This window comes from Cibotium barometz, chromosome 15 (assembly GCF_041138505.1).
Source record: "Cibotium barometz isolate CiBa-2024 chromosome 15, ASM4113850v1, whole genome shotgun sequence".
NCBI classification, from domain to species: Eukaryota; Viridiplantae; Streptophyta; class Polypodiopsida; order Cyatheales; family Cibotiaceae; genus Cibotium; species Cibotium barometz.
Genome location: NC_141060.1, coordinates 37,482,189 through 37,507,753, shown reverse-complemented (window position 1 = coordinate 37,507,753; position 25,565 = coordinate 37,482,189). Strand labels below are relative to the sequence as shown.

Sequence of the window (25,565 nt, the reverse complement as noted above, 5' to 3'; positions counted from 1 at the left end):
CGGGGGTGTTGGTACAACTGGCCAGGCATTTGTCTGAACCACCCTCTTTGACAGTGGTCTCCCATCCCCCAGTCGCCACTTTGCTGCACTTTGAAACTTCATCAAGTAGAAGAAGGGACTTAACTTTTTCTCGAGAGGGATATGAAGACTAGAATGTAGATACTTACACTAGGGAATCCTTCTAAACGAAGGCTGAAGGAAGAGTTAACAGACTTATTTGTAGATACTTACACTAGGGAATCCTTCTAAACGAAGGCTGAAGGAAGAGTTAACAGACTTATTCCCCATTCTGGGCCTGCGCAATGATAGAGATCTGCTTAAGCTGCCTTACGACGCACAAGGCGTATGTTATATTGATCCCCATCTTTTGCTAGATAGTGCAATCTACTACTACTGACAGCTGCTTATGATGGAACTCTGTCACGCTGCTAGAGATCAAGCACAGCCGAGGATGTGACATCATTTTCCCCATCTTGTTATTGTCAAAATGCAAGTAGAGGTGGCTGTGGAGCTTGAGAGTTATTTGTGCTTTGCCAGAAGAGGACTCTAGCATGCAGTAGGTTGACCGTTGTAACGTGCAACAAAGCCTTCTTTAAACCTGTGGGTTTATGCATCCACTGAACTTGGAGAGAGAAAATAGAGTCGACACAGTATTGGGTCCCAATTACCCTCTAAAGCAACCCCCCCCCCGCCCTTGCAACAAGCAGGAGTATTTGCGTATATTTCTTTGGAGAACTTTATACAATGAGTATGAATGATGGCTGAGGTCTACCAAACGCAAGGACAAAGTAGACCGAACACAGGCTGAACCATATGCTGTCCAAGCTCCCTTGAATAGCTCTTCGATGACCACTATGCAAACCCAAAACTGAGGGATGCACACATGCTGGCTGAATGCTTAAGAATGCTCTTCGTGGAGCCCTTGGGAACTGTATCACAGTAAAGTGCTGACTGCTGAATGTATGCATAGGAAACCTGAGGCTCTAGGCACACGTATCTGCTTGAGAACTGCTGTAGACTGATTTGACGAATGATGATTAATGCTGGAAACTGAGATCTGTTCAGGCTCAATAACTTCGACTTCGTCTACCACGGCTAATTGTTGCTCATCTACAATATCCTGCAAAGTTGGACCAATGTAGGGCTTCAACCAAGAAACATGGAAAACATTATGCATAGTCTAACTATCTGGAAGCTTAAGCTTCATAGAGACATCATTTATCTTTCTAATGATAGAAAAGGGTTCGAAGATGTGAAAGGAGATTTTGGGACAATGTTTGTCCACTTGTCTTAATCTCTATCCGGAGATATACTCAATCTTCTTCTTTAAAGTTGACATCTCGTCTTGATTTGTTGGCTTGCCTGGTGTATGCTTCTTGTGCTTTGGCAAGGCGCTCCTTGACAGACTCAGTGATCTCTGAAAACGTTTTGGTGGTCGGGAGTGTGACCAATGCTAGATGAATGAATGTTGTTGAGGATGGCTTGAACCAAAGGAAGATAATGCTCCCACTTTGACTGCGTGTCATGGCAATACAATTTGAGAACATCAAAATTAGCTAATTGCAGATTTCTGTTTGGCCATCTGTCTGTGGATGGAATGCATTGGACAAATGCATCTTGGTCCCAAAGTTGTTGAATAATGGTCTCCAAAAATTTGAAGTAAACTTGGGATCCCTGTCTGATGTTATTGTCCTTGGCAAACCACCGATGGGGTGGATGAACAGGCGAGCGACGTCTTTGGTTGTGGCGGTTTGCTTGCACGAGATCAACATGCAAAATTATTGAATCAGTCCACAATGGTTATGCATTGTGTATTCCAAGATCCAAATGCAGCGAGAAGAGGTCCAACAAAGTTCATACTGATGTCTTGAAAAGGGCCTTCAAGAATTGGCAAAAGGTTGCGTGTTTCGTATGAGAAACCTTCACTTTTTGGCATATCTGGCATGCTTAGATATGTTGTAAAGACATCCTGTCTCATTTTAGGGCAATAGAATGACCGCTCAAGCTTCTCCAATGTACTTTTGATACCATGATGACCTCCAGCGAGAATCATGGGCATCATGAAGAAGTGCCTGTCGCTTTTCCCTGAGAATGCACAGTCGGTTCTTGTAAAATAACCAGCCATCATGGATGGTATAGTGACCCGATTTCGACTACAGGGCCAATCTATACTGAGTCCCGAATTTCAAAGAATCCTCCTATTGCACCTCCATATTGTTGAGATCTTTTTCCTATAAGCACAATGGACTCCTGCGAATTTTGAATTGTGGCTTTACGACTTAGAGCAACGGCAATAGGATGTGGAGTTGTGACTCGTGAGAAATTGGGCAATTGAGAATTTAGGGAATTGGGAATATTGGGAAATTTGTGAGAAATTGGGGAAGAGAGAAGGAGGAGGAGGAGGAGAAGAAGAAGAGGTAACTAGAGATCGCGTGCAAAAGAGAGAGAGAGAGAGAGAGAGAGAGAGAGAGAGAGAGAGAGAGAGAGAGAGAGAGAAATGAAATGATATATTAACGTCTCTAAGAGGCCATAATGGCCTATGAGACCAAAACAGAGAGTACATCTGAAGTTGGTGTCTCATCAAAGAGAACAACTAAATGAGACTAAAAAGTACAATAAACTAATTGTCCTACAGTTATAAGAACAGAACTGTAAGACTCCGAGATGATACCGAGTAGAAAATACTGGAAAATACTAAAAAATGTATATCAGGTAGATCCATGTATGCTGATCAGTTGAAGTGTTACCCTCTCCTTAGATCAAGTATCTCTGCCATGGGGCTGTCTAGAATGGAGAGGTCGTTAGAAGCGAGATAGACGCCTCCGATGCCGAGCAATAATGGCTCTGATCTGGCGATGGTGAGGATGCCATGGTCGGGATCTTGGTGGGCGTGGCCGACGAGCACGACATAAGATAACTGCTCTATCAATGGTGGCTCCCTGGGAGCATGGTCGGTGCCCTGATGGCCCAATGGAGGAGGTATCAGGAGGTGTGTGGGTTGGGTTGCTGGTGCTGGTCCCGGTGCCGAAGAAATCTGTCGGGGTCCTCTGTCTAGGTACGTCATGGCTCGGCCTCCTGTCTGCCAAGAGGGTCTCTCTGTGTCTCGTGAGCTCAAGTAGAAACAATCCTAGGCTTTTGTGATCTCCTTAAACTCCATGACCTTGCGTAACGGCCCAAAACCTTCTCGGAAGAGGCAGTGATATCCCCCTCGGATCTCATAATAGACTGTACATCGGCAAATGTAGTGTTCCTCTGTCTCTACCTCCTGGTAGCATAACTGACAAATGCGGTCATCCAAGATTTGATGCACATATTGCCCTATCTCAATCCGCAGTTGGTGTGATGAGGTTCGGATCTGTCCAATGGCACAACGTATCCCATGTGATAGGTGTACATCCATGTACGTCGGGTGGGTGATAAAATCATCTGGTGAAAGGTGTAGAAAATGGCTCTTGTAATGAGCCATTTTTGTGCCTAAGGGCTTAAGGGGGCTAGTCCATGTCCTCTCTGTGTCCACTCTGATGATATCCATCCTGATCACGCCGTTTTGCTCTGAGCGGGTGAGATCCAAAAATGGACAATCCAAGCTGTACTGAAAGGGTGGTAGTGCCTCTATCCGCAAACCATGTAGGTCAAACCATGATCTCATCTGAGCGTACCAGCAATGAGTATCTCCATCGTCCTCCAATTGCATGGATGAGGTCAATGCCAATCGGGAGTACCTCTACTGAGGGAGCTCCCATAGCCGCTGTAAAAAGGTAACTGCCTGGAATAGGGCCTCGGTACTGGTGGGGCACCCAACTCAGCTCAAACAATCTCATGTGGTACTGCTGAATTGCTCCGAATAATGCGGGCAATCATCATAATCAGTGGTCTCTCCATTTGCCTCCATCCCTCATCTGTCCCTCTCTGAGATCTGTGATGTATATTGGGTCCCCAAATTGGAGCTCCGTACAGGAGGGTCAGTGTGACAAGCGTATCAAATAGCCACAATTTGGTGCGTGGCTCCTAAAACTTTATGTGTGCACACTGCCTCTCAAGTGCCCCCAAGGCTGCATGCCCTCGAGCTAATCTAGCTACTACTGCCTCCTCCAGGGAGGAACGCGGTCCTGTGAAAGTAACTCCCAAGTAGACATATGACCCGACGGACTCTACCGGCTCCCCTCGGAAAGCGAACTGAGGCTCTGATCTCGTCACCCATGCCTGTGTGGTGTTAAACACCGTAACCTTGGTTTTCCCAAGGTTCATTGTCAGATCTCTATCCGCACATAAAGCTTGTAGTTCATCCAGGTGTCTCTGTAATCCCTTCGGAGAGTCTGAGATTAGAACAATATCATCAGCATATAACAAGATGGGTATCAACACCCCTGCCAGGCATGCCCCTGGGCCTCCCAATCTGTCTACATAATCAGAGACCGCATCAATGTACAGTCCAAAGAGGGTGGGCGATAGCGGGCATCCTTGCTTCACCCCTATCGTGCTGGTCACCCTATTAGATAGTCCGCCTGGAGCTTGGACTCTGCCTGTCACACAGACTCATACAAAGCATATATCCCCCATTGCATATCCTCGGATACCTCAATGTCATGCAATCTGTGCATAAGCTTGACACGTGGTACGGTATCGAAGGCTTTGCGGAAGTCCACAAAGCAGCAGTATATCTTTCTCTTCTGTGCCCTACCCTCTTCAATAAGTGCCCGAAGTGTCACTATGTGATCCAAGGTAGTAAATTCTCTCCTGAAGCCAGCTTGTCCATGTGCTCGATGACCATGCCTCTCTGCCCATCGGCTCAGCTCCGACTCCAATATAGAGCCATATAGTTTGGCCAAGTAATGACCAATCATGATCGCCATGTAGTTGCCTTGTACCATGGGGTCCCCACTCTTAAAGAGTGGTACAATGATATGCTCTGTCTAGCTTGTCGGGAAACCCTCACAAATGACACGATTAAACACATGTACGATGAGCGGAGCCAAAGTGTCTCGTGCATATGAGTGAGAAGTGCTTTCCAACTAGCCCATCATGATCCTGTGCCTTTCCATTCTGTAACTTGTCTATTGCATCTAGCACCATCCGCATAGTAAAAAAGGTGCTGCTAGCCGGTCTAGCTCCCAGTGGAGGGGGGGTGGGGGGCTGTCCTAGTGCATCATATAGCTCTCTAGCATAAGTATGCCATGCCTCAGGTGCAGTAATGGGAGTACCAGGCTGTCTCTCATGAAACATCTTCCATGCCCTCTTGCTATCTTTCCCCAAGAAGAGTTGGTAGATCTCCCCCTCTAGCTTAGCCAGATAGGCTCGTTTCTTCCTCCGCACAAGGCGCCGAAAGATCATCCTAGGCTGTCTATGCGTGTGAGACCCAATGTCAATCTCACGCTGTAGCTGTGCTCGTGTCTCACGACACTCATCATCATACCAACTGTTCTGTGGGGCAGTGCTGCGGGGGTGGGTGGAAGGGATCATAGTGCAAGGAAACGCATATGAGGCGGATGCATGTAGTACACTTGCCAATCCTCTCGTGATCTCGTCCAGAGGGCTATGCGGGTCTAAAGCGAACAAGCCATCAGATACTGCATCTCGGTAAACCCCAACTGTCTCACGTATAAACTGATATCTCAGGTACCTAGGTAGATGAGTGGTTGGCACATCTCTCGGGGATCTATCTACTAGTGTGAAGCTCAGGTATGCATGATCGGTTGCTATGCCAATGGGCCTATTGGAAATCGTGAAACCCTGCACATCAGGTATCAATGAAGGAGATCCCATCAAGTAGTCCACTGTGCTCACTCCCCCTTTAGAGTTCCAATGTGTAAGAGCATATGATCCTTGCCATCTCGATAAGCCATTGTATATGACCAAGCCATGTGCACTCCCAAGTGTGAGAAAATGCCTGCCATAATCTGTAATCTCCCCCTCATCCTGTGCTGATCTCTGCAACCCTACATCCTCTGCCGTGATCTCCTGGTACATATCCTCTTGAGTATCATACAGCTCTGTTTGCTCTGTGCCTGTACGTGCATTAAAGTCTCCCAATAGTAATATGTCTCCCATGCTAGCAAACCTCATGATATCATTATATAGGGCGACTCTCCTGATGATGCAAACCTGGAGTGGGCTGGGGGAAAGTAGCATACCGCCACATATAGCTCGCGGAGCCCCTCTCTGCATATTCGGACCCACATGTACCTCGCATCTGCATCTCTATGTACCACATGTATTTTGTCACACGAAGCTCCTCCGTGTAAAGTATTGCCACTCCTCCAGATCCTCTGGTACCTCCCACTGTGCGTGGCTGAGGGCGGAAAACTGATTCCCATCTATAACCCCATACGCCAGGAAGCCTCTTGTTTGTGCATTGATGGTCTCCGTATACATAGCAATATCACTGTGTCTGAAAGTATCCTGCATCTGTTCTAAGGGCTCCATTGCAATTCCACACCATGAATCACAAGGTCTCATAGGCCGCGCACCGTCAAGCGGGCCTCCTCTCCGTAATGATGACTCGGCCATCTCTATATACCGCCCATTTCCCCTCTTTCCTTGCCTCAAGCACACGCGGCATGTGTTCCTTCCGGTGTAAGGTCCTCATCCAAATAAATCTTTTCCCCCTTAAGGGCCATCCTTTTGGAGAGGAAGGCCTTCTTCTTCTCCAAGTCACCAAACCTGATGATCAATATCTTCGCCCTGGTTTCATCTTTGCCTACTCGCCATGCTTCGGTAATGGGTACATCAGTGGCTTCAATTTTTGTTGCAAGAGCTTTTGCATCCTCTTGGGGATTTCCCTTATCTTCCCACGCAACTACACGTACATGTAAGGCATGTGCCCGTCTCTTGGCTTCCTCTTCCAATGTAGCATTCATCACCTCTACTTTATTGACTGGTGTATCCTTCTATTTTTTTACTACTTCAATCCATGGGTTGACTTCCTCAATTTGTTTCTTTGTGGCACTGGCAATTTCAGCCCATGAATGCATTTCCTTCTCACCTGCAGCCACTTTTGCCTTACATGATTCCAAAGTGTTTTGCATTTCTGTGATGTCTTTTTCGCGGTCAGCCATACATGTCTTCAAAGTGCCTTCGTACGATGCAACTGTTGTGCCAATCTCTCGGAGCATGTCATCCTTCCATTTCTGCATCTCTTTTTTCATTTCCGTGTGTATCAAGGCTTGGGCTAATTCCATCTCAACCCGTACTTGGGCTTGCATTTCTCCCTTCAATTGGACATATATCTCTTCCTTCAGTGTTTCGTATATCACTTTCCTTTGGGCATGCATCTGCTCGGTCCATTCCTTTTCAAGCTCCTGTCGCATGGTGTTCATCTCTGTCCTTATGTGAAGCTGTATCTCCTGAGAAAGGGCCTCATCTCGTTGCCATCTTCGTAATCCTTCGTAAGCCAGGGGACATGATTCCTTTCCTCAGTTCTCTGCGGTAGGCATTTGGTGCCTTCGTGGGGGTTTGAAAGGTTGTCTCACCATCTTGTTCCCCCTCCAGGGGTTGAGACATGTTTTCCCCTACTAGTTGTTGCCTTGGGGGCCTGAGCAAGGATGAGTGGGTGCGCACAGGTCATCTCAATAGGCGAGCGCACTTCATTGCATGACTCATTATAGGTGAGAGAGAGAGAGAGAGAGAGAGAGAGAGAGAGAGAGAGATGAAATGAAATGAAATGATATATTAACGTCTCTAAGAGGCCATAATGGCCTATGAGACCAAAACTGAGAGTACATTTGAAGTTGGTGTCTCATCAAAGAGAACAACTAAATGTGAGAGAGAGAGAGAGAGAGAGAGAGAGAGAGAGAGAGAGAGAGAGAGAGAGAGAGAGAGAGAGAGAGAGAGAGAGAGAGAGAAATGAAATGAAATGTTATATTAACGTCTTCAAAAGGCCAAAGTGACCTATGAGACCAAAGTGTGACATCTGATACACTGTTTGGAAAAGATAAGAGACAGCCCCACAATACATCAGTAGGGGGGAAGCTAATGCTACTAGTTGAAATGGGGTACATGAGTACATGGATACCTGAATATATGAATATGGGGGAGTACAAAAGTGACAATGAGTACAACAGTATATGGCTGGAGTCGTAATCATCCTAGGAGCTCTAGCATGGGTCTCTGCAGTGAGATGCCTGGTCGGACGAGCCCGATGCCTCGCAATGATGCTCTGAATCCTCCACTGTAGGCACCGTCTCCAATGTGAGGATCCGCGAATCCTCGGGCGTCTAGATCTACCCAACTGGATAGCTCTCTCAACTAGAGTCCCACGGGGTGCCCACTGCTGGGCTGTCGGCTATGTGTCCTCCCGGATAGTCCCTCTAAAGAAGTCAGTAATCTGTCTCTGTGTGGACTCCCTGCCAGTCGTCCTGGGTTTTGTGGAAACTTGCTCTTGACCTTGAGCTATGATGTCTTGAAATTGTGCTAGAAGACCATCTAGCTTTAGCTTCAAAGGGGTTACTGACTGAACAATAGAGTGTTGGCTACGGACATAAATCAACACGCACTTGGCTCCTTTTCTGATATCTCATTGGGCTTGGATGCATGAGATGAGTGGAATACCTGGAATGCTCCTATCCCCGCCAATCATGAGAGGCTCAGGAACACCATCAACAATAGTGAAAGTGTGCTGCCTCCAATCAGGATTGAGTGGATAATCCTTGAATCATTGAATGCCGAGAATCAATTCACACCCCAAAAGAGGCGAGACAATGAAGTCTTGTTGAAATGTGGCCTTTTGAACCATAAACGAGAACTGTTGATCTTTATAAGATATATGAGTGCGAAGACCAGGGGTATGAACTATAGTCACAAGAAACATTTCAAGGTTTTGAGATTTCGAAGGTTTCGTCCGTCGCTAAAAAAACCATAGGTTTTGAAAAATTATATATATACATACATACATATTACATACGTATATATACGTATGTATATACACATACATACATTTCTTACGTTTCGAAGGTTTCGAATGGACAAATCCAGTGCAACGAAAGATCGTTTAAATATACGTATATATGTATGTATGCACTATGTATATATATACATACTTATATACACATACTTATATATACATACATATATAGTATCTCATTAAATTGTAGTATGTTCAAATGTCCACCTCTTGCCTTAAGGGGGGATGCTAGCAATTAATGCAAGGTGTCCATTTGAATTACCCTTTATTCCATGCATGAATCTAGGAAATATTCTAGGAAGCATATTTCTATTTTCAATCTAGAATGCAACAGTCACTTGTTAATGGTCACTTCCATATATAGTGACCTAATCTTGTATAAAGTGCCAATCCATTGTAAACATTTGACATGATTTGAAATACATCAAGTGATTGCTTTCTAGTCTATCTCCTTCTCTTCTCTCTCTCTCTCTCTCTCTCTCTCTCTCTCTCTCTCTCTCGGGGGGCATCCTAGCATAGACGGAGGTTGCAGCGGCAGATTCGGATTATTCTTGCGAGGCATGCGGGACACCCAGTCAGGGTGCTGACCACAGAGGATATTGAGGAGATCCGCCAGTGTCCGATGCGGCACATATTATGAGATGGAGGCACCTCCATAGTGTACCCCTCCGTCCCACATGATATTATATCCTCACTATATTCCACTCACCTCCATAGCGTACCCCCCCTGGCTATATTCCAGTTCCAGTTTCATTTTCTAGGTGCCAGTAACAACGGAGCTCGAGCTCCAAAGCTTGGTGGCCAAAATTCAACAAGAGGAGGCCTTACGGGATCATACATCCCACTCCACCACCAAAACAGTGGCTTTAGCCACTTCTCTCAATGCTCACAAGCATGGTCATCACAAAAGTGGTTTTCACCACTCCCAGCAGCATCATCACGTCAATCCTAAGGGGGGGACCTCACAAACATGCTCATGCTCGCAATACCCCTTACTCCAATGTGCAATGCACATACTGCCACCGCCATGGGCGTGAAGAAAAGGAGTGCCGCACCAAGCAAAGGGCTCTCTCCCACAACAATCATCACAAGAATCACAAAAGGCCATTTGGTAGAGCTCATTTCACTGAGGTTCAAGTAGGTAATCAAACTACTTCTCCTACTTTCTATAATCCTCTTACTTCTCATGATTATCCTCTTTAGCTATTTGCCACTAGTATCTCTTATAATACTCCTCCTTCTACTATCTGGTACTTAGATACCGGTGCAACTGACCATATGACCTTCAATCTCTCTTGGCTATCTAATTTCACTCCTCTCCACAAACCCTTAGATGTTTGTCTAGGAGATGATAGCTTACAGCAAGCTAACAACCATGGTGAAGTTGTCCTCACACTCCCTAATGGCAAAACTACCTTGGTTAAGAAGGTTTATTATGTCCCATGCCTAAAGAAGAACCTCATTTCTATCAGTGAGCTTGCCGACCAAGGTCTTGAGTTCAAATTTCTCAAAGACGGCTATCATATTCAAGCCATAGATACTCATGGCAAGAAGATTACTTTGGTGTGCCCCAAAGATGGTAAGCTTTACCCTCTTGGCACTACATCCTTATCAGCAAAAGCCCTCTCTACAACCATCAACACCCCTGCGGAAGAAGAAACACTATTGTGGCACACTATCGACTTGGCTTGGGCTTCCCAAGGAAATCACACCCATTAGCTTTTGTGAAGGATGTGTTGTTGGCAAAGCCAAACATTTTCCTTTCCCAAAATCAACTTCACGGACTTCTGAGCCTCTTGCATTAATTCACACAGATTTGTGTGGTCCTATGCAAACCACCTCTCTCACAGGCAATAAATACATGCTTTTATTCATTGATGATTTTACAAGAAGGTACACATATGCTTATTTTCTCTGTGAAAAATCATCTACATTCATCAAATTTACATCTTTTCAAGAGCAGGTGGAGTTTCCAATGCTTTCAAGGAGCATTGCCTTGCACATGGCATACGCCATGAATTCACTATTTTGGATTATCCACAACAAAATGGGGTGGCAGAAAGAAAGAATCGGACCCTTGTGGAAGCTGCTCGCTCTATGCTGTGGCACGTGTCTCTCGTGCTTATTGGGAGGAGGCCGCCGCCACCGCGGGCTATCTCCAAAATCGATGCACTACCTCGACACTTCATGGGAGCACCCCATACTCTCTTTGGTATGGTCATTCTCCAAATCTCGCTCATCTTCGAATTTTTGGAGCACCTTCATATCCGCTCAACACTGGTCCTCAAGCCAAGTTCGCTGTGCAAAGGCTTCCAAAGCAATTTTTGTGGGCTATGGTGATCGGTTTGGTAACAAGGCATACCGCCTACATCATCCCAAGAGCTGCCACTTCTCCTTCAGTCGTTCCATCATTTTCAACGAAAGTGCTCTCACCAGCTGGGCATCCACTTTCTCCCCGTCCACGGCTTCACCAACCAATTTTTCCATCACCTCCCCGTGCTCGGTACCTTGTCGTCGGGTGCCTTCCCCCTTGTGTGGTTCACCTTCTCCGTGCGCTAAGCAAAGCGCCCCTGCGCATCTTCCGCCCCTACTCCCCACACCGCCTAGGTTGGGTCGGCGGCTTTCTCATATGCAGCCCCACCTGGCACATCACCCTTCACCAACCCATCCCAACCTTTTCAACATTGCCTCTCCAACTTCCACTCCCAGTTCACCGTCCCTTTCTGTTTTGGCAGACTCCCCTACTTACCACATTGATCTGCATGGTGACTTGCTCACTGGCCGCCATGCTCACTCCATCGCCATACTACCTGCCTCACACCTTGCATCGCCTAGCTCTACCTCCACACCCCCTCCTCACTCGAGCTCGCACTTCACTCCGCCGCCTTCCATATGCAGTCCCTCGGCTCTGCATGCCCGCCATTCCTCACCTACGACATGCACCTCCTCGGCTTCGCATGGTCGCCTCTCATCTCCATTGTCACACCTACAATCATGCTTTCCTTCCTGCGCCCTGCATGGTCGACAGTCATCTTCACCAACTCCAGTGCCGAAATGCACTCCTCCATCTATTTCTCGAACCCTTGTGCTCTCTGCGCATACTGCCTCTCCTCTTGCTCTATCTCCTGCGCACTCCTCCCATTCCCCGCGCTCTTGTTCTCTCCCTTGTCCCCTTGCGTTCCCTTCTACAATGGCTACCTCAGCCAACTCTCTGTCCCACTTCTCTCTTCATACCTCCCTCTCCCATCATGCACAGTTCCCATCCACTGCCTCTCTTCCCCCCGGCTTCACTATTGACCGGCCAATCTACCTATCTTCATCTATATCTCCCTCAGTCTCACCCGCCCCTGGTTCTAACACTACTCCTTTGCCTTCTTCCGATCACACCACCTCCAATAGCCTCCTGGATGATGGTGAATCCCCACCTCAAGGCCGCACCCGCAGTCTTGCTGACATCTACAACTCCACGTGCTTCTCGGCTCTTTTACAAACTGAAGGTGTGGATTCACATCCTCCGGATCTCCTTGACGATCCTCAAAGTCCTACGGTCGATGAGGCACTTTCTAGTTCTCACTTTGTGGAATGGATCGATGCCATGACACAAGAAATGGAGGTGCTCATGGAGCAAGGCACTTGGATTCTTATACCGCCACCACCTCATCGCAATATCATTGGGTGTAAATGGCTCCTCAAGAAAAAATACAAGGCTGATGGGAGTCTGGATCTATTCAAGGCAAGACTTGTTGCTCGCGGCTTCACTCAATAACATGGTGTTGACTACACCGACACTTTCTCATGCGTCTTAGGTATGGTATCCTTTCATTTGATCGTTGCCATTGCCGTGCATGATAATAATCTTCCTCTTCATCACATAGACATCAAAACTGCATTTCTTCATGGTAAGCTTGATGAGGACATTTATATGCATCAGCCCCCTTATTTTCTCTCTCTCTCTCATCCCCAATTTATTTACAAGCTTCAACGCCTCATATATGGCTTGAAGCAATCCCCTCGGCAATGGTACCGCCGAATGCATGACGCCCTTATCTCTTGGGGATGGCGCAGATTGCTCACTGATCATAACCTTTATGTTTTGCACAATCATCATGGGTGGGCTATCATTGGTCTTTATGTTGACGACATTCCCATTCTTGCATCTAATGAGCATATCCTGATTTTATCCAAAAATATGTTTAGGGGGGAGTTTCCTATCACTGATAATGGTCCCATTTCTTACTTTCTTGGCATTCAAGTAATTCGTGATCCTCATGGTAGCTTCATTTCACTCTCTCAAGAGAAGTGGGCGGCCCATCATTGTCGGGGAGCTATTGGGATAAATGCTCAAAACGGTTCTTTGACACAAGCGTATCCTCCTGGATCCTACTAGCCTGACGCGCGTGCCAATGCCAGTCAGCTCTTGATGTCGGCCGGCATTTCCGCCTCGAGCGAGTGGTCTGCCACTCTCCTGCGTCAGTCTCAACCGGGGCTTGGTGCTCTGGTACATGGGAGCCTGTGTCCTTCCCACCCCCTGTTGGTGAGGGTCTAAACTAGAGTCTTGCAAGGGGGGCGGGGGACAACAACGATACACAAGTCGTGCAGATGATGCGAAACCTCTATGGCCTTCCCCTATATGACTCCGTGCTCTAGTCCGTCCCTTGTGCTGCACTCAGTGGGAAGGAGAAGATCATTGGTCCCATACTCTAGCGAGGTGTCCCACCTAGCGATAGATGAAACATTGGCCTAGAACGCTAGAGTACTCAACTTTGTGCAAAATCGGGTCCCCATCCCCCCCCCCCCCCCCCCCCCCCCCCCTAGAATAGGGAGTGAAATGGTGCGAGGCATCGAGTCTGTGGAGGCAATGCAAATACGAAGGGATGGAATCCCAGCCGTCCATGAAAGAACCGAAGCGGAGGTCGGGGGGGGGGGGGGGGGGGGGGGGGGGGGATTCCATCATCCTCTCAATAGCACCACCTGTCACCCGGAGAAGAGGAACGTATTCCTTCCTAGACCTAGAAAGCAGATTGTCATAGGAAAGCTCGCCAACCCAAGGGTCGGATAGCAGGTCAAACCCGTGCACACAATCTTGCATACCAAGGTGGAGGCCTCTAAGGAAGCAGTGTCGAAGCAAGGAGCTGGAGATCCTCTTTAGAAAAGAAGAGGCAAGGGACGGCGGCCTCGATCAGGGATGATGGAGCCATGGAGTCCTTCTAGGGGTTCAAGACTAGAAGATGCCGAAACTTGCCACGGATAGAAACCCCAAAAGCGACAAGCACCTGACTTGGAAGGGGGGAAAGGGAGGGGGGGGGGGAGGGAAGCAGGCACAAGCACATAGGAGTTGGGGGTGGTGGAGAAGTGAGGGAGGAGGAGGGAAGTGGGCTCAGAAGGCGGCAAGCAAAGGAAAGTTGGGAGGCGACACAGATTAGGGTAGGGTAGAGACAGGGGGTGGGACTGGGGGGGGCGATGATTAAGCGTGGGGTGTGAGAGAGAGAGAATGAAAGTTGTATTAACGTCTACTAGAGGCCGAACTACTGCTAGAGGCTCAGTATGCAACCTATATGCATAGGGTATACAAGAATGCAATGTAGATCTGTCTAGCTCCAACCAGTACCATAATGGGGGTGTAAATATGTGATACATAGGCGATGGCGAGGCAAAAAATCCCTCGGAGCATGATCTCCATGTGTGAGTGTAAGTGAGCTAGCGGCTCGTGGATATGGTGCTGATGTCGAGCCCATATCTCTGTGATCTCCCTCTGATGTAGTCTGGGAGTCTGGTAGCCTGGTGCTCTCGGTCTCCGTCTGGCTCGGAGGTCTGCAACGTGATGAAGTGTAACCCCCTCTTGTGTCAGGGTAGGCACTGGGATAGATCTATGGAAGAAATCAGTGAGCACCTCTCCCTCTGGTATGAGTCCGTATCAGTGCCTCTGTGTGGCGCTGTGTGTCTAGCAAGAACTGGCCAAATCTGCGTTGGTCTGCAGATTCCATGATCTGGCGGAGTGTGGGATGTCCACTGAAGATGGTGCTGTATCTCTCTCTAATGTCACTATATGCTCTGCATCTGCATACATAATACTCCTCACTCTCAACCTCCTCTTGGCATAGTCTGCATATCCTCTCTGATGTCACTTTATGCTCTGCATCTGCATACATAATACTCCTCACTCTCAACCTCCTCTTGGCATAGTCTGCATATCCTCTCTGCTCTGGGGATCCGTGCTGCCCTACTTGGCTCAATCTCAAGCTGGTGTGATGACACTCTGAGTTGGTCAATCGCCACTCGGGCACTGTGAGGCATGTACACATCCATATATCCGGGTCGCTGAATGAATCCATCCGTTGAGATATGCATAAACTGATCTCTGTAGTATAGCATCTTCGGCAGTAGAGGCTGACTGGGTGTAATCCAAGTCTCCTGAGTGTATCGCTGCCATAAATCTTGCCGAAGGACTCTGTTCCTCTCACTGTGAGAGATCTGGGTGCATGTATATCATACTGGAAGGGAGGCAGGTGATCTATGTCGAGACCATGCTGAGTGAGCCACTGTATCATCTGTGAATAACATGATCTCCTATCTCCACTCTCTGTGAGCTGCCTGGATGCCTCAGAAGCTCTATGTGAGAGTAGATCTGATGGCATATCTCTGATCCTCTGTATGAAGCAGATCGTCTGGAAGAGGGCCTCTACTAGCATAGGAGGTGCGGCAAACTCCGCTCGGACAAATGTCATGTGCGGATCATCCATGAGAGCATGAGAATCTGAGGCCTCTCTATCTTGGGGGGCGCATTGTAAGCCACGCCAAGCGCACAAGTGGGCAATGAGCAGGAGGGGGGGGGGTGGAAGGCAGCACGAGAGCAAGGGGGAATGCAGTGAAGGCGGAAGGGATGGGGGAGACTTGAAGGGAACAAGCATGCAGCAGTAGGGGGGAACTCCTGCTCGAGCTCGACTGGTGCTCTGCGCAATTGTGTAGTGCATTGACTATGATGTATATTATGCAGGCTTGACTACTTTTTCTGGTGTTTGTGTACTTATACAGCATGCTTTACACAGGGTAGTGGCTTATAATGATCCAGATGGTAGAGTGATCATTGTACAATGCATTTTAAATGGGTATTTTAAAAAAAAATTGCATCGGTTTATACTCCTTTGGTATCTGCTAACTGTGCCTTGCTCTGGCAAAAACTTATGTAGCATCCATGGATGACTAATGCTTTTTAATGTGGGGATTTTAATAATTCACCATCACAAGAGGGCAATACTCGTGGACACTCTCACATGATTGCAGCTATGAGGTTCTCATGGACAAATGCATTATGTCGTTTGAATGCAATAGATATGTGGAAAGAAACTTGTTCGAATGTAAAAGGGTTTACATTCCATCACAATGCTCTTGCTGATTATCGTGCTCATTTGGATCGTTGGTATATTATAAATGTTGATCATGGCGAAACTCATGCATGCCGTATGTGGGTTGACTATTCCTTGGGACTCTTCGATCATGCTCCCTTATGGCTGGGGCTCCTTTATGGCTGGGTCTTTATTTGGATGCTCCCAAATGATATACGATTGCCTACCAAATGACTTTGTATGGTAAATAACAGTTATCTCACTCACCCTCTGTTTGAAGAAAGGGTGTATGCTATTGTGGATTCCCTAAAAGCTGAAATGTATGAGGACATACCCATTGCTTGGCATCATTTTGCAATGCAAATACAAGGGGTAATAGCAGACTATGGAAAATGGTACTTAGGAGAAGAAAGACATCGAGTTGTTGGGCTGAAAAATCAATTGCAAGCTCTTGAAGAGCTTAGCCATGTTCATTTGTTATCGCCCCATGAAGAAATGCAGATGAATTATGCCCAGCATGAATTGGTAAAAAATTATCAACGAAAGTTGCAAAAAATGGACAATTCAGTCACAACAAAAACCCCTGTTGGACATGGGTTGCTCCTTCAAAGCTTCCTTCATTCAACATGGCGCAAGCAATGCATTTAATGAGTTCAAATGCAAACTAATGAATGGACACAAAATCTTATGTAATTAGAACAAGAATGCATTGCTTATTTTCAGCATTCTTTTGCTTCACGAGCTCCGTTGTTGACAGCTAGTGTTCCTAGTGCTTGTCTTGAGCTCCTCTCTGAGGTGGTGTCAATTATGTGGATGCACAGGAAGCACGAGACCTTGAACTTCCTTTCTCAGCTTTAGAGCTCAGTGATGCTATTAAATCTTTAGGCCGATGGAAGTCTCTAGGTTGGGACAGCTTGACTGTAGAATTCTTTCTCTAATTTTGGGAAATACTTGCGCACTCCCTGTGCTTATGATTAATCAATCATGGTTGCAAGAAATTATGCCATCCTCTTGGCAAGAGGGGCTTGTCAAACTGGTGCCCAAAAAACAGCTATGTCCAAATTTATCCAATTGGCAACTGATTACTTTGATGCTAGTATTCTATAAAGTGATCACAAAAATGCTCACTGACAGACTCAAAAAGATTTTGAATAGAGGCCACCATTGTGCACAGTATGGATTTGTTCCCAGACGACAGATCACTGATAATATCTGTAATGCCTATGTGGGCATAGAATATGCAAAATATAGAGGGCAAAATTAGTTTTTATTGCAAGTTGATGTAGCAAAGGCATTTGACACTATTCAATGGGATTGCATTGCTGTAGTCATGACAAAGCTTGGGTTTGGGCAAAAATTGTCTTACTGGCTTTATGAAGACAATATGGCATAGTGTATATTGGGCAAAGGACTGTCCTCTAAAAGTGTATGGGGAAATCTATTAGACAAACTGCAAGTGCTTTATTGTATGCAATCGCCACTCATCCTTGCTGCTCTATATGGAAAAACTCACTAATATTGGGCAGTTACATGGGTTGCAATTACCAAATGGGTGTGCTTTGGTTGCTCAATTGTATGCTGATGGCTCTTTTTTCTTCCCTAAGAAAACACGAAATGATCTTAAAGTATTTATGCAAGCTCTTGAGCTCTTTGGAGCGGCAGCAAGCTTGTTCATAAGTTTCAGAAATCAAAATTACTGCCATTGAAGGAGATGGAGTGGCATAGCCTTTTATGGCCGGGATAGATTATTCAGCCCACTGACATTGTTCGACACTTGGGATATCCACTAGGCTGGAATACGTCTCATCGAACTGCCACTGATTGGGTCATGCAGAGACTAAGCCAAGTTGGATTACGGGCACTTATCTACTTTGCCACTTCAAAATTGTGCAGTCCATTCTTATGGCTTACATTTAGTTGTTCTTGTCGCTTTTAATATGGTCAAAACAACCGAGTTCCAGAATGGAAATATGGAATATGAATAAGAGAGCGATATGGTGGAAAATAACTTTGCAAAGGCTATGGAAAAGCAGGTTACCTCTCAAACAGAGAGTCTTCTTTTGGCGATGCATGCAAGAGTACTTCCTGTTGGTAGCATTTTGGCAAAAAAGAAAGATTGCTTCTGCTTATTGTCCAAGATGTTCTTGCTTGAACGAGACCATTCATTTCTTGTTGTGGCACTGCCTTGAAACCATAGTTGCAAGCATTCTTTGCATTCGTGCATTCGCATTCGAGAATGCCGAGTTTGCAAAAGAATGCATTGAGGGTGGATGCATTCGCATTCGTGGTAGGTTAAAAAAATAATTTTTTTGGGCATAAATAGAATGTTCAAAGTCAATGCTTGAAAACACAATGAAAAACTTGAAAGCTTGAAACTTGAAATTGCAGGTCAAGTTTGCAAAGGGATGCAAACTGCAAACGTTTGCAAACGTTTGCAACACCATGCATTCGCGAATGTTTGCAACTATGCTTGAAACACAAGATTTCTTGCTTCATTTATCTGGATGCTTGAATGCCGGATTTCCAAGTGCACATTTCTGTTAGTATTTTTGGATATTTGACAAATATGACCAGAGATTTGCAATATGGATGCGATTTTAGGCTCTCTGGACAGTTTGGATTGCTCATAATCAACTGCTATTCTAGTCCACCCCGATTGACAAGTATCAGTATTTCCGTCAATCGTTGCCACAATTTCTACATGATTGCTATCAGCTACAACAATTAGATCAGTCTCATCTGGATTTGTTTTTCCACTGTTTTTAGTTTTCTACATATGTGAGACCTCTATTGCTTTGAGAGTCTCTCTCTATATATATTTGACCTAATAGAAACAGTGGCTTTTAAAAAAAAACAAAAGAAGCATGTATCTGTTCATGCGTAAATGCATGTGTGTGCGCGCGTGCGCTCCAGTTTCCACTTTTCTGGCAAAACGACATATCTCCAGTGATAGATTTTGTAGATGTGGACGACATGCAGAGTCTGTTCCGCATCTTCTTTGGCATTGCTCGGAGTCCAAGATTGTCTTGCAAGCACTGACTCGCAATCTCCAAGGACGTTTTGCATCCTTCAAAGGAGGAAAAACTCTTCTAGATTTTTGGTGTTTTGCCATCTTGCATGGCTTGATCTAACACTTTCATGATCTGGATGAGATACTGGGCACTCTGGACTATTTGAAAGGCTAGGAACCATATTATGTTTCGACAGCCTTCTCTAGATGCTTATGCTTATGCTTTCTTTCGTGCCAATCTTTGCCAGTCCCTACATGATTGTCGACAGTTGGAGGCTATTGATACTCGACAATTTGAGGTCTTTTTTCACTGTTTCTAGCTTTCTTCATTGGATGAGTTCTCTCTAAAGTAAATCCTCCCCATGTGCATTGCTCCTTAGTTATAGAACGCTGGTTTTTTACTTTTAAAAAAGTGTGCATGTGCATGCGTGTATTCAGACATATTGGTAATGTAGATGGAACGTGTTCTTGTGTCTTGTTTGTTAACCGTTCTGGTCAACATATCCTCACCGTAGTTGGCAAGAGAGTCCTCGTTCGCGTCACCAAATTGTCTCCTTCACGGAGTCCCTCTCCAACGATTCTCTGGATAGTTCCTACTCACCTTCACTAGCTCGACATTGGCCTAACTTGTCCAGATTAGACCGGTTCTATGTAGATGAGTGGGCTTGTGGACGTGGTGGCATGATTGGTATTCTAGCAAGCACTATTTTCTCCAATCATGCACCCCCTAGCGGACCCCTAGAAGCAGGACATGCTTTTGAGCACTCGGATCCATGATAGCCTCATTCAGCACTCTGAGTATGTAATAGGATAGAGGAGATCCAGGAGAGGTTGGATTTTTACTCAAGATGAGATGCAGGCGCGTTGGATGCAGGCCCTGGAGAGGTCAACAATTTAATATAGGAGGCAGGGCAGAGCAAAGCAGATTGTTTGGCTTCCGAGAGGAGCGGAGCATCCATTGGAGCCTAGCCTCCTTGTAGCGGCTTCAAAAGAGTACACCAGGTAGCCTGTGGTTTGAGGCCGAGCTGGCTGCAGCCCGCCGTACAAAGCTTAGTTCCATTGAGAAGGGGAGGGTGGAGAACAGATATAATGCGTCCTTTTGGACCCAGGCGGGAGACGTGATCATCTGGGATTTCTTTGACATAGCAGGCCCAAACAGACAGAGGGATGGTATCTGCTGCAGGTTGCGAGGCCAAGATGGATCCAATGTTGTAGATCCCCCCATATGAGAGCCATTGCCACAGATTTCTTCCGCTCTCTTCTCATGGATGCTCCCCTATCCGCACTGGTGCTGAACGCACATGAGCGGGTTTGGTGACATATGAGAGGTGGTTTTTCCCGTTCTCTGGACTTTCTTATTCACTCCCTTTACTGTAGAGGAGCTTGGGGAGGCTCTAACGGCACTTCCTAGGGGAAAATGCCCTGGAGAAGATAGGCTTCTGGTTTCCTTATTTCTTCGACACTAGGATCTCATGGAAGGCCAGGTTCAAAGCTGCCTTCATTGGGATTATGATCACGGGAGCCATGCCGGAGATGTAGAGGGATTGATCCATTTGATTCCCAAGTTGGGTGGTGACATACCCATCACCCTCCTAGGGCCTGCCTACAAAATTCTAGCCAAGGGCATCAGCTGGCGGGGCTGTAGCCTTTCCTCCCTGATTTGATGCAAGGCACGTAGACGAGTTTCATTCAAGATCGAGCATCCTGGACACCATCTTCACTTTCTAGGAGGCGACTGCTTCGGCCAAGTTGAGGCAGTAGGATCTTATTGTTCTCCTTTCCTGACTTTGAGAAAGCCTATGACTGGGGCTTTTTGGAGGGGACGATGTGCAGGATGTGATTTTTTGAGGAGTGGATCCGAAGATGATAGGGAGGAGACTCTTGGGACCCCCTTTTTTTTTACCTACACCGCACGGCTGGGCCATAGGATTCAAATGCTAGAGGTTGAGGGCACCCAGCAGCAGCAGGACATTGGCAGTCTCAAATCTTCCTCCTGAGTTTCTCTCAGATTTCTAGAAGGGGCTGTGGGATAGGCTTTGGCCACGAACGATCACTCTCTTTCTGTGGCAACAGATGGCACATCGGAGTGTGGCGGTTAGCACTTGGTTGGCCATTGGACGTAGGTCAGTAGTTTGCTCGAGGTGTCGCCATCTCCAAGAATCCCAGTGCCATTGTCTTTGAGATTGTCAGAAGGCTCAGTATGTTTGGCAGTGGATTCTCTGCATCTTCACTATGGACGAGGCCCCCTCCCGCATTGTTACATGGGGCGCAGTTTTGCTTGGGCCACTGAGGCCGTGGCGGTCATGTCATATGAGGAGGAGGGTGGGGGACTAGCCCTTCATTGCAATGGACTCCAGGTTCTAGCCATAGATGGGAAATTTGCAGCAGTATTGCTGTGTGGCACATCTAGAGAGGTCAATGCAACGAAGCCATCAAAGGCACCCTTAGCCTGCCATCGGAGTCCATCTGGAGCATTGGGCTCGATATCATCCATACCCTCCATGGACGGGGGAAGCTTCAGGGTGGCATAGAACCGCATGTAGAAGCATTGGGAGGCCCTCCTGAGGATTTGGCGTCACAGTCACTTTCTCACGGACAGTGGTGGTGAGCCCACTTGGCACTATAGACCACATGTGGTTGTTTTCGCCTCCCCCCATTGTATGAGATAGCCTTCTTCTCCTAGAGTGGCCAGCTGGAGGAGAAGAGCATCCTCCCTCCTATATGTTTCTTGACTCTCGCTTCCCCATGTGGAGCCGAGTTTCTACTTTGCCATTATGGCTGTTTTTCTTGGTAACTAATAGAAGAATCTTTTTGGTCACAAGGCTGCATTGCAGTTGATGTTTTCACTAAGCCATATTGTTTGTTCTTAAATTTCAGTTGTATTTCTTATTTCTTGGATATAATATAGAGCAGTAGTTTAGGATTCGTGTGTGCTGTATGTGTGATTCGCCGCACTCTTTTCTCTCTCTGAAAACAATAGCCAATAAGCACAAGTGTCCTACACCTTGAGTGACCTACTTTTATAACATTTCAACTTCCTGTATGGACAGGAGTACCATCTTCAATTCTGGATTATTCTCCATTGGGTTGCTGTGCAAAAAGCACATCTACAAACAAGAAAATAGGAGAACTATTAAGAAGTGATATTGAAAGATCCATTCTACAATTCAAACAAATAAAATAGACCTGAGAATTTACCTGAAGAGTCTACTAACTTTTTGCATAAAGGCACATGGCAGAGCCTGTTCACCACCATCCAGATGATTAGTGAGTATTGTCATTGTGGGGCAGGAACTTATGCATAGGAAGATGACACTTAGATGAAGACTTGCAGCACTTTAGAGAGAAGACAGGAAATACCCAAAAGATCCCTGATCAACGAGAGGAGGTAAAAAAAAAGTTTTGGGTATGCCCGTGTGTTTTCAGCTCCCAAGCCAGATGAGAAGAATGACTAAGTCGTGTACGCAAGGTGGAGTACAGGTACTATACTAGGAATTCCTCATGGACTCACTCTTGTGTGAGAGTGAATAGGCAGTTTTCCTCCCGTCTATGTCTCCATGGCAGAGATCCTGTGAGATGCCTTAGGGATGCAGGAAGCATATCCGCTCACTGTAAATATAAGTTTCAGCTGATAACGTGGTTGGAGGCAAAGCCCAGCATAGGATTGGGAAATGTGTCTCCCTATCTTGTTACTGCAGAGATGCATGCAGATGGAGCTTTGTTTAACTCATGGTTTGGTAAAGAGCAAGTTATGGTTGTCGTCTCTTTTATTTTCTAGTAGTTCCTCTCTTGGGACAGACACCACCTCCTAAAGATACAGAGAGATAGAGTGACTGTAGGATTGCGTGTTCTGAGAAGGATGGCCATCCCCTGTATATTTAGAGGAGCACAGATAGACAGGTGCAAATCTAGAGGGGCACACGTACACAGGCGTATTAGTTGAGGCCTTGCTTGGGTCTGAAGGGGTTTCAAAAAGCCTTAAAATAAATAGGCATTTTCTACTTGTTTATGATAGCACTGAATTTTTTTAACCCTTCTTTCTATTTTCTATTTTTTTACAAACAGGTACGGTGCGCTTGGTCGGACGAGGACTCGATACTTGCTCTACAAAGATGTCAATAGAGATCCTTTGCTAGATCTTAACTAGGTGTGTAAAACGTTTTCCCAGAGCCAACTAGGTAGAGAATGACATGCTTATAAACAAAGAGCTTGTAATATATATGCGTCTACAATCAAACCTTTAGACATAATAGAGGCGACCCTGTGTATAACCATTGAGTTTTGCAATGTGTCGTATTAATGGAGCTTTGACTGGTTTCATAGATGTGGTATCAGAAAATCCATAAAGATTAAGCCACCAAATACAATGTATGCAACTATTCTCGTGAAGCATAGAGTACATCAGACTGGTGGAAGGCTTGGTGTCTCCCCAAAGGCAAGTTTTCTTGACGGGAGGTTAGATGGGCCTCCACTCATGGGTGGGGCTGTGTGACCAACCTGAGAAGATGTTCCAAAACCACTCATGTGAGTGTCTACACAGGCTGCTTACTATGTTTGATTTTGAGCACCTTGCTAAAACTTCAAATGAGTACAAGTGGTAATGCTTATGTCAAAAAATGACTCATGGACTTGCTTTGGTTTTCAATAAAGGATTTTGGTTTTCAATAAAGGATTAACTAGCTGTGGTGTGTACTTATTTCAAGTACACATGGTAGATTTAGATACTAGGCATTCTTGCTTGTGCCTAAGCAATTGATGGCAAGGGCTAGCCTTGCACAAGGCAACACCAACTTCCCAAAAAGGAATGAGAAATCATTTCTCTAATGTCAAAACTTAACCTCATACTTGGATTATTGTTGGATTTAGTGTGCTCGGACGTGTGACAAACACCGTCATGTTGTGAGCTCCTTTGTGAGATGGTCCAATGTCTTGCATGTTTGCCTAACTAGGGGAATGCCTTTTTGGATGCAAGTCTCTCAAGCATAAGTACTTGAAATCAGTTCCCTTAGGCAATAAAATTGGACTCCAAATACACACTTGCAACAATCAATAAAATTTGAAGCTTCTTGCATGTTTTGATAACAAAATGACAAAATCAAAGTTCTCTTTGACTTCATTGATCAAGTAGAGCTGATTTTTGAAGTGTAAGACTAAGATATCAATGTCCAAGCTAAGTTTGAAGACAAATCTCCAAGACATCATGACTAGAATATGACACTTTCATGGTTAAAGGCAACCATCTCCATGTGAGCTCTTTTGGGAGATGCTTAAGAGAGAGTCCGATGTTCTACGTGTGGTCTTGTATTAGGCTGGAACTAGTTTTGGTGGATTTGGGCATGCCAATGGTCAAGTCATGTATCGAGAGAGTCTTATTTGATCCAGTTGTCTAAATGGCAAGGGTTGGCCACTTCAAAACTCAATAAACAGGATTAATGGGTTTTGTTTTCACAGTTTACTTAGGAGAGTTATTTGAGGCACGTTCATCCAGCAAGTGAACGGCTTGAGTCTAGTGTAGACGGAGAGGGGATCATTGTAGCTGCTTGTTCTTCAATAATATGTTCTTGGTGTTCATCTTGTTGCAATCACTCCATTATCTATTCTCTAACAATCATTTACCAAACCTTCGAAAACACTTCAATGTTAAGTCTTGAAAATTCAAGTAAAGGAAATGTTCCTTTTCTTTGGATGCAACTCTCTCAAGCATAAGTCCTTGAAATCAGTTTCCTTGCAATAAATGTTGGCTCCAAATACACATCTCCAATCAAGAAAGTTTGAAGGTTCTTGCATGCTTTGATCACAAAATGGCAAAATGAAACTTCTTAATGGTCTTATTGATCAAGTGAGCCGATTTTGAAATAAATATCAATGTTCAAGCTAAGTTGAAATACAAATCTCACAACACTTGCATGGCTAAAGGCCACCAACTATAAACTATAAGAGCAACACGAAATGGCCATGGATAACAAGTTAAAAACTCTTTGTCGTCCGTGTGGAGAAAAATCCAAGGACTATGAAATAATCACTCACAAATACACATGCTCACTGTGCATACGAAAATCTCCACCATCAAGCATAGAGTAAACATTATCATAGTGGGTATCTCCATCATCAAAACTATCATCACATGCTCCACCATTAAGCATGCATGCATCATAATCATCCCCGTCCTCATGATAGGTGGTATTACAATGATAATCTGACAAACTCTCCATAGGTACAACTCTCTCTATGTCATTCTTTATGCAATGAGCATAGCACTTGTCATTGTCCCATGTACAAGGAGAATCACCATACACATCACGGAAACAAGAAG

At 45.7% G+C, this 25,565-nt stretch overlaps 1 protein-coding gene across 4 annotated transcripts in view; it reads left to right on the top strand.

Annotated features, from left to right (window-relative positions):
• The window catches only part of UGLYAH (ureidoglycine aminohydrolase), a 123,562-nt gene extending 99,988 nt beyond the window's left edge, over nucleotides 1-23,574 (top strand). For 2 of the 4 annotated variants that reach the window (XR_015267553.1, XM_086809606.1), the window contains one exon: nucleotides 23,318-23,520. Coding sequence is in view for 2 of the 4 variants with exons in the window: in XM_086809606.1 (XP_086665732.1) it covers nucleotides 23,318-23,399 (82 nt within the window). In the remaining 2 variants the exon portion in view is untranslated. Of the gene's footprint in view, nucleotides 1-23,317 lie in introns of all 4 variants that reach the window. The other 2 variants (XM_086809609.1, XM_086809608.1) reach the window with 1 other exon arrangement.
• Nucleotides 23,575-25,565: the final 1,991 nt, after the last annotated feature.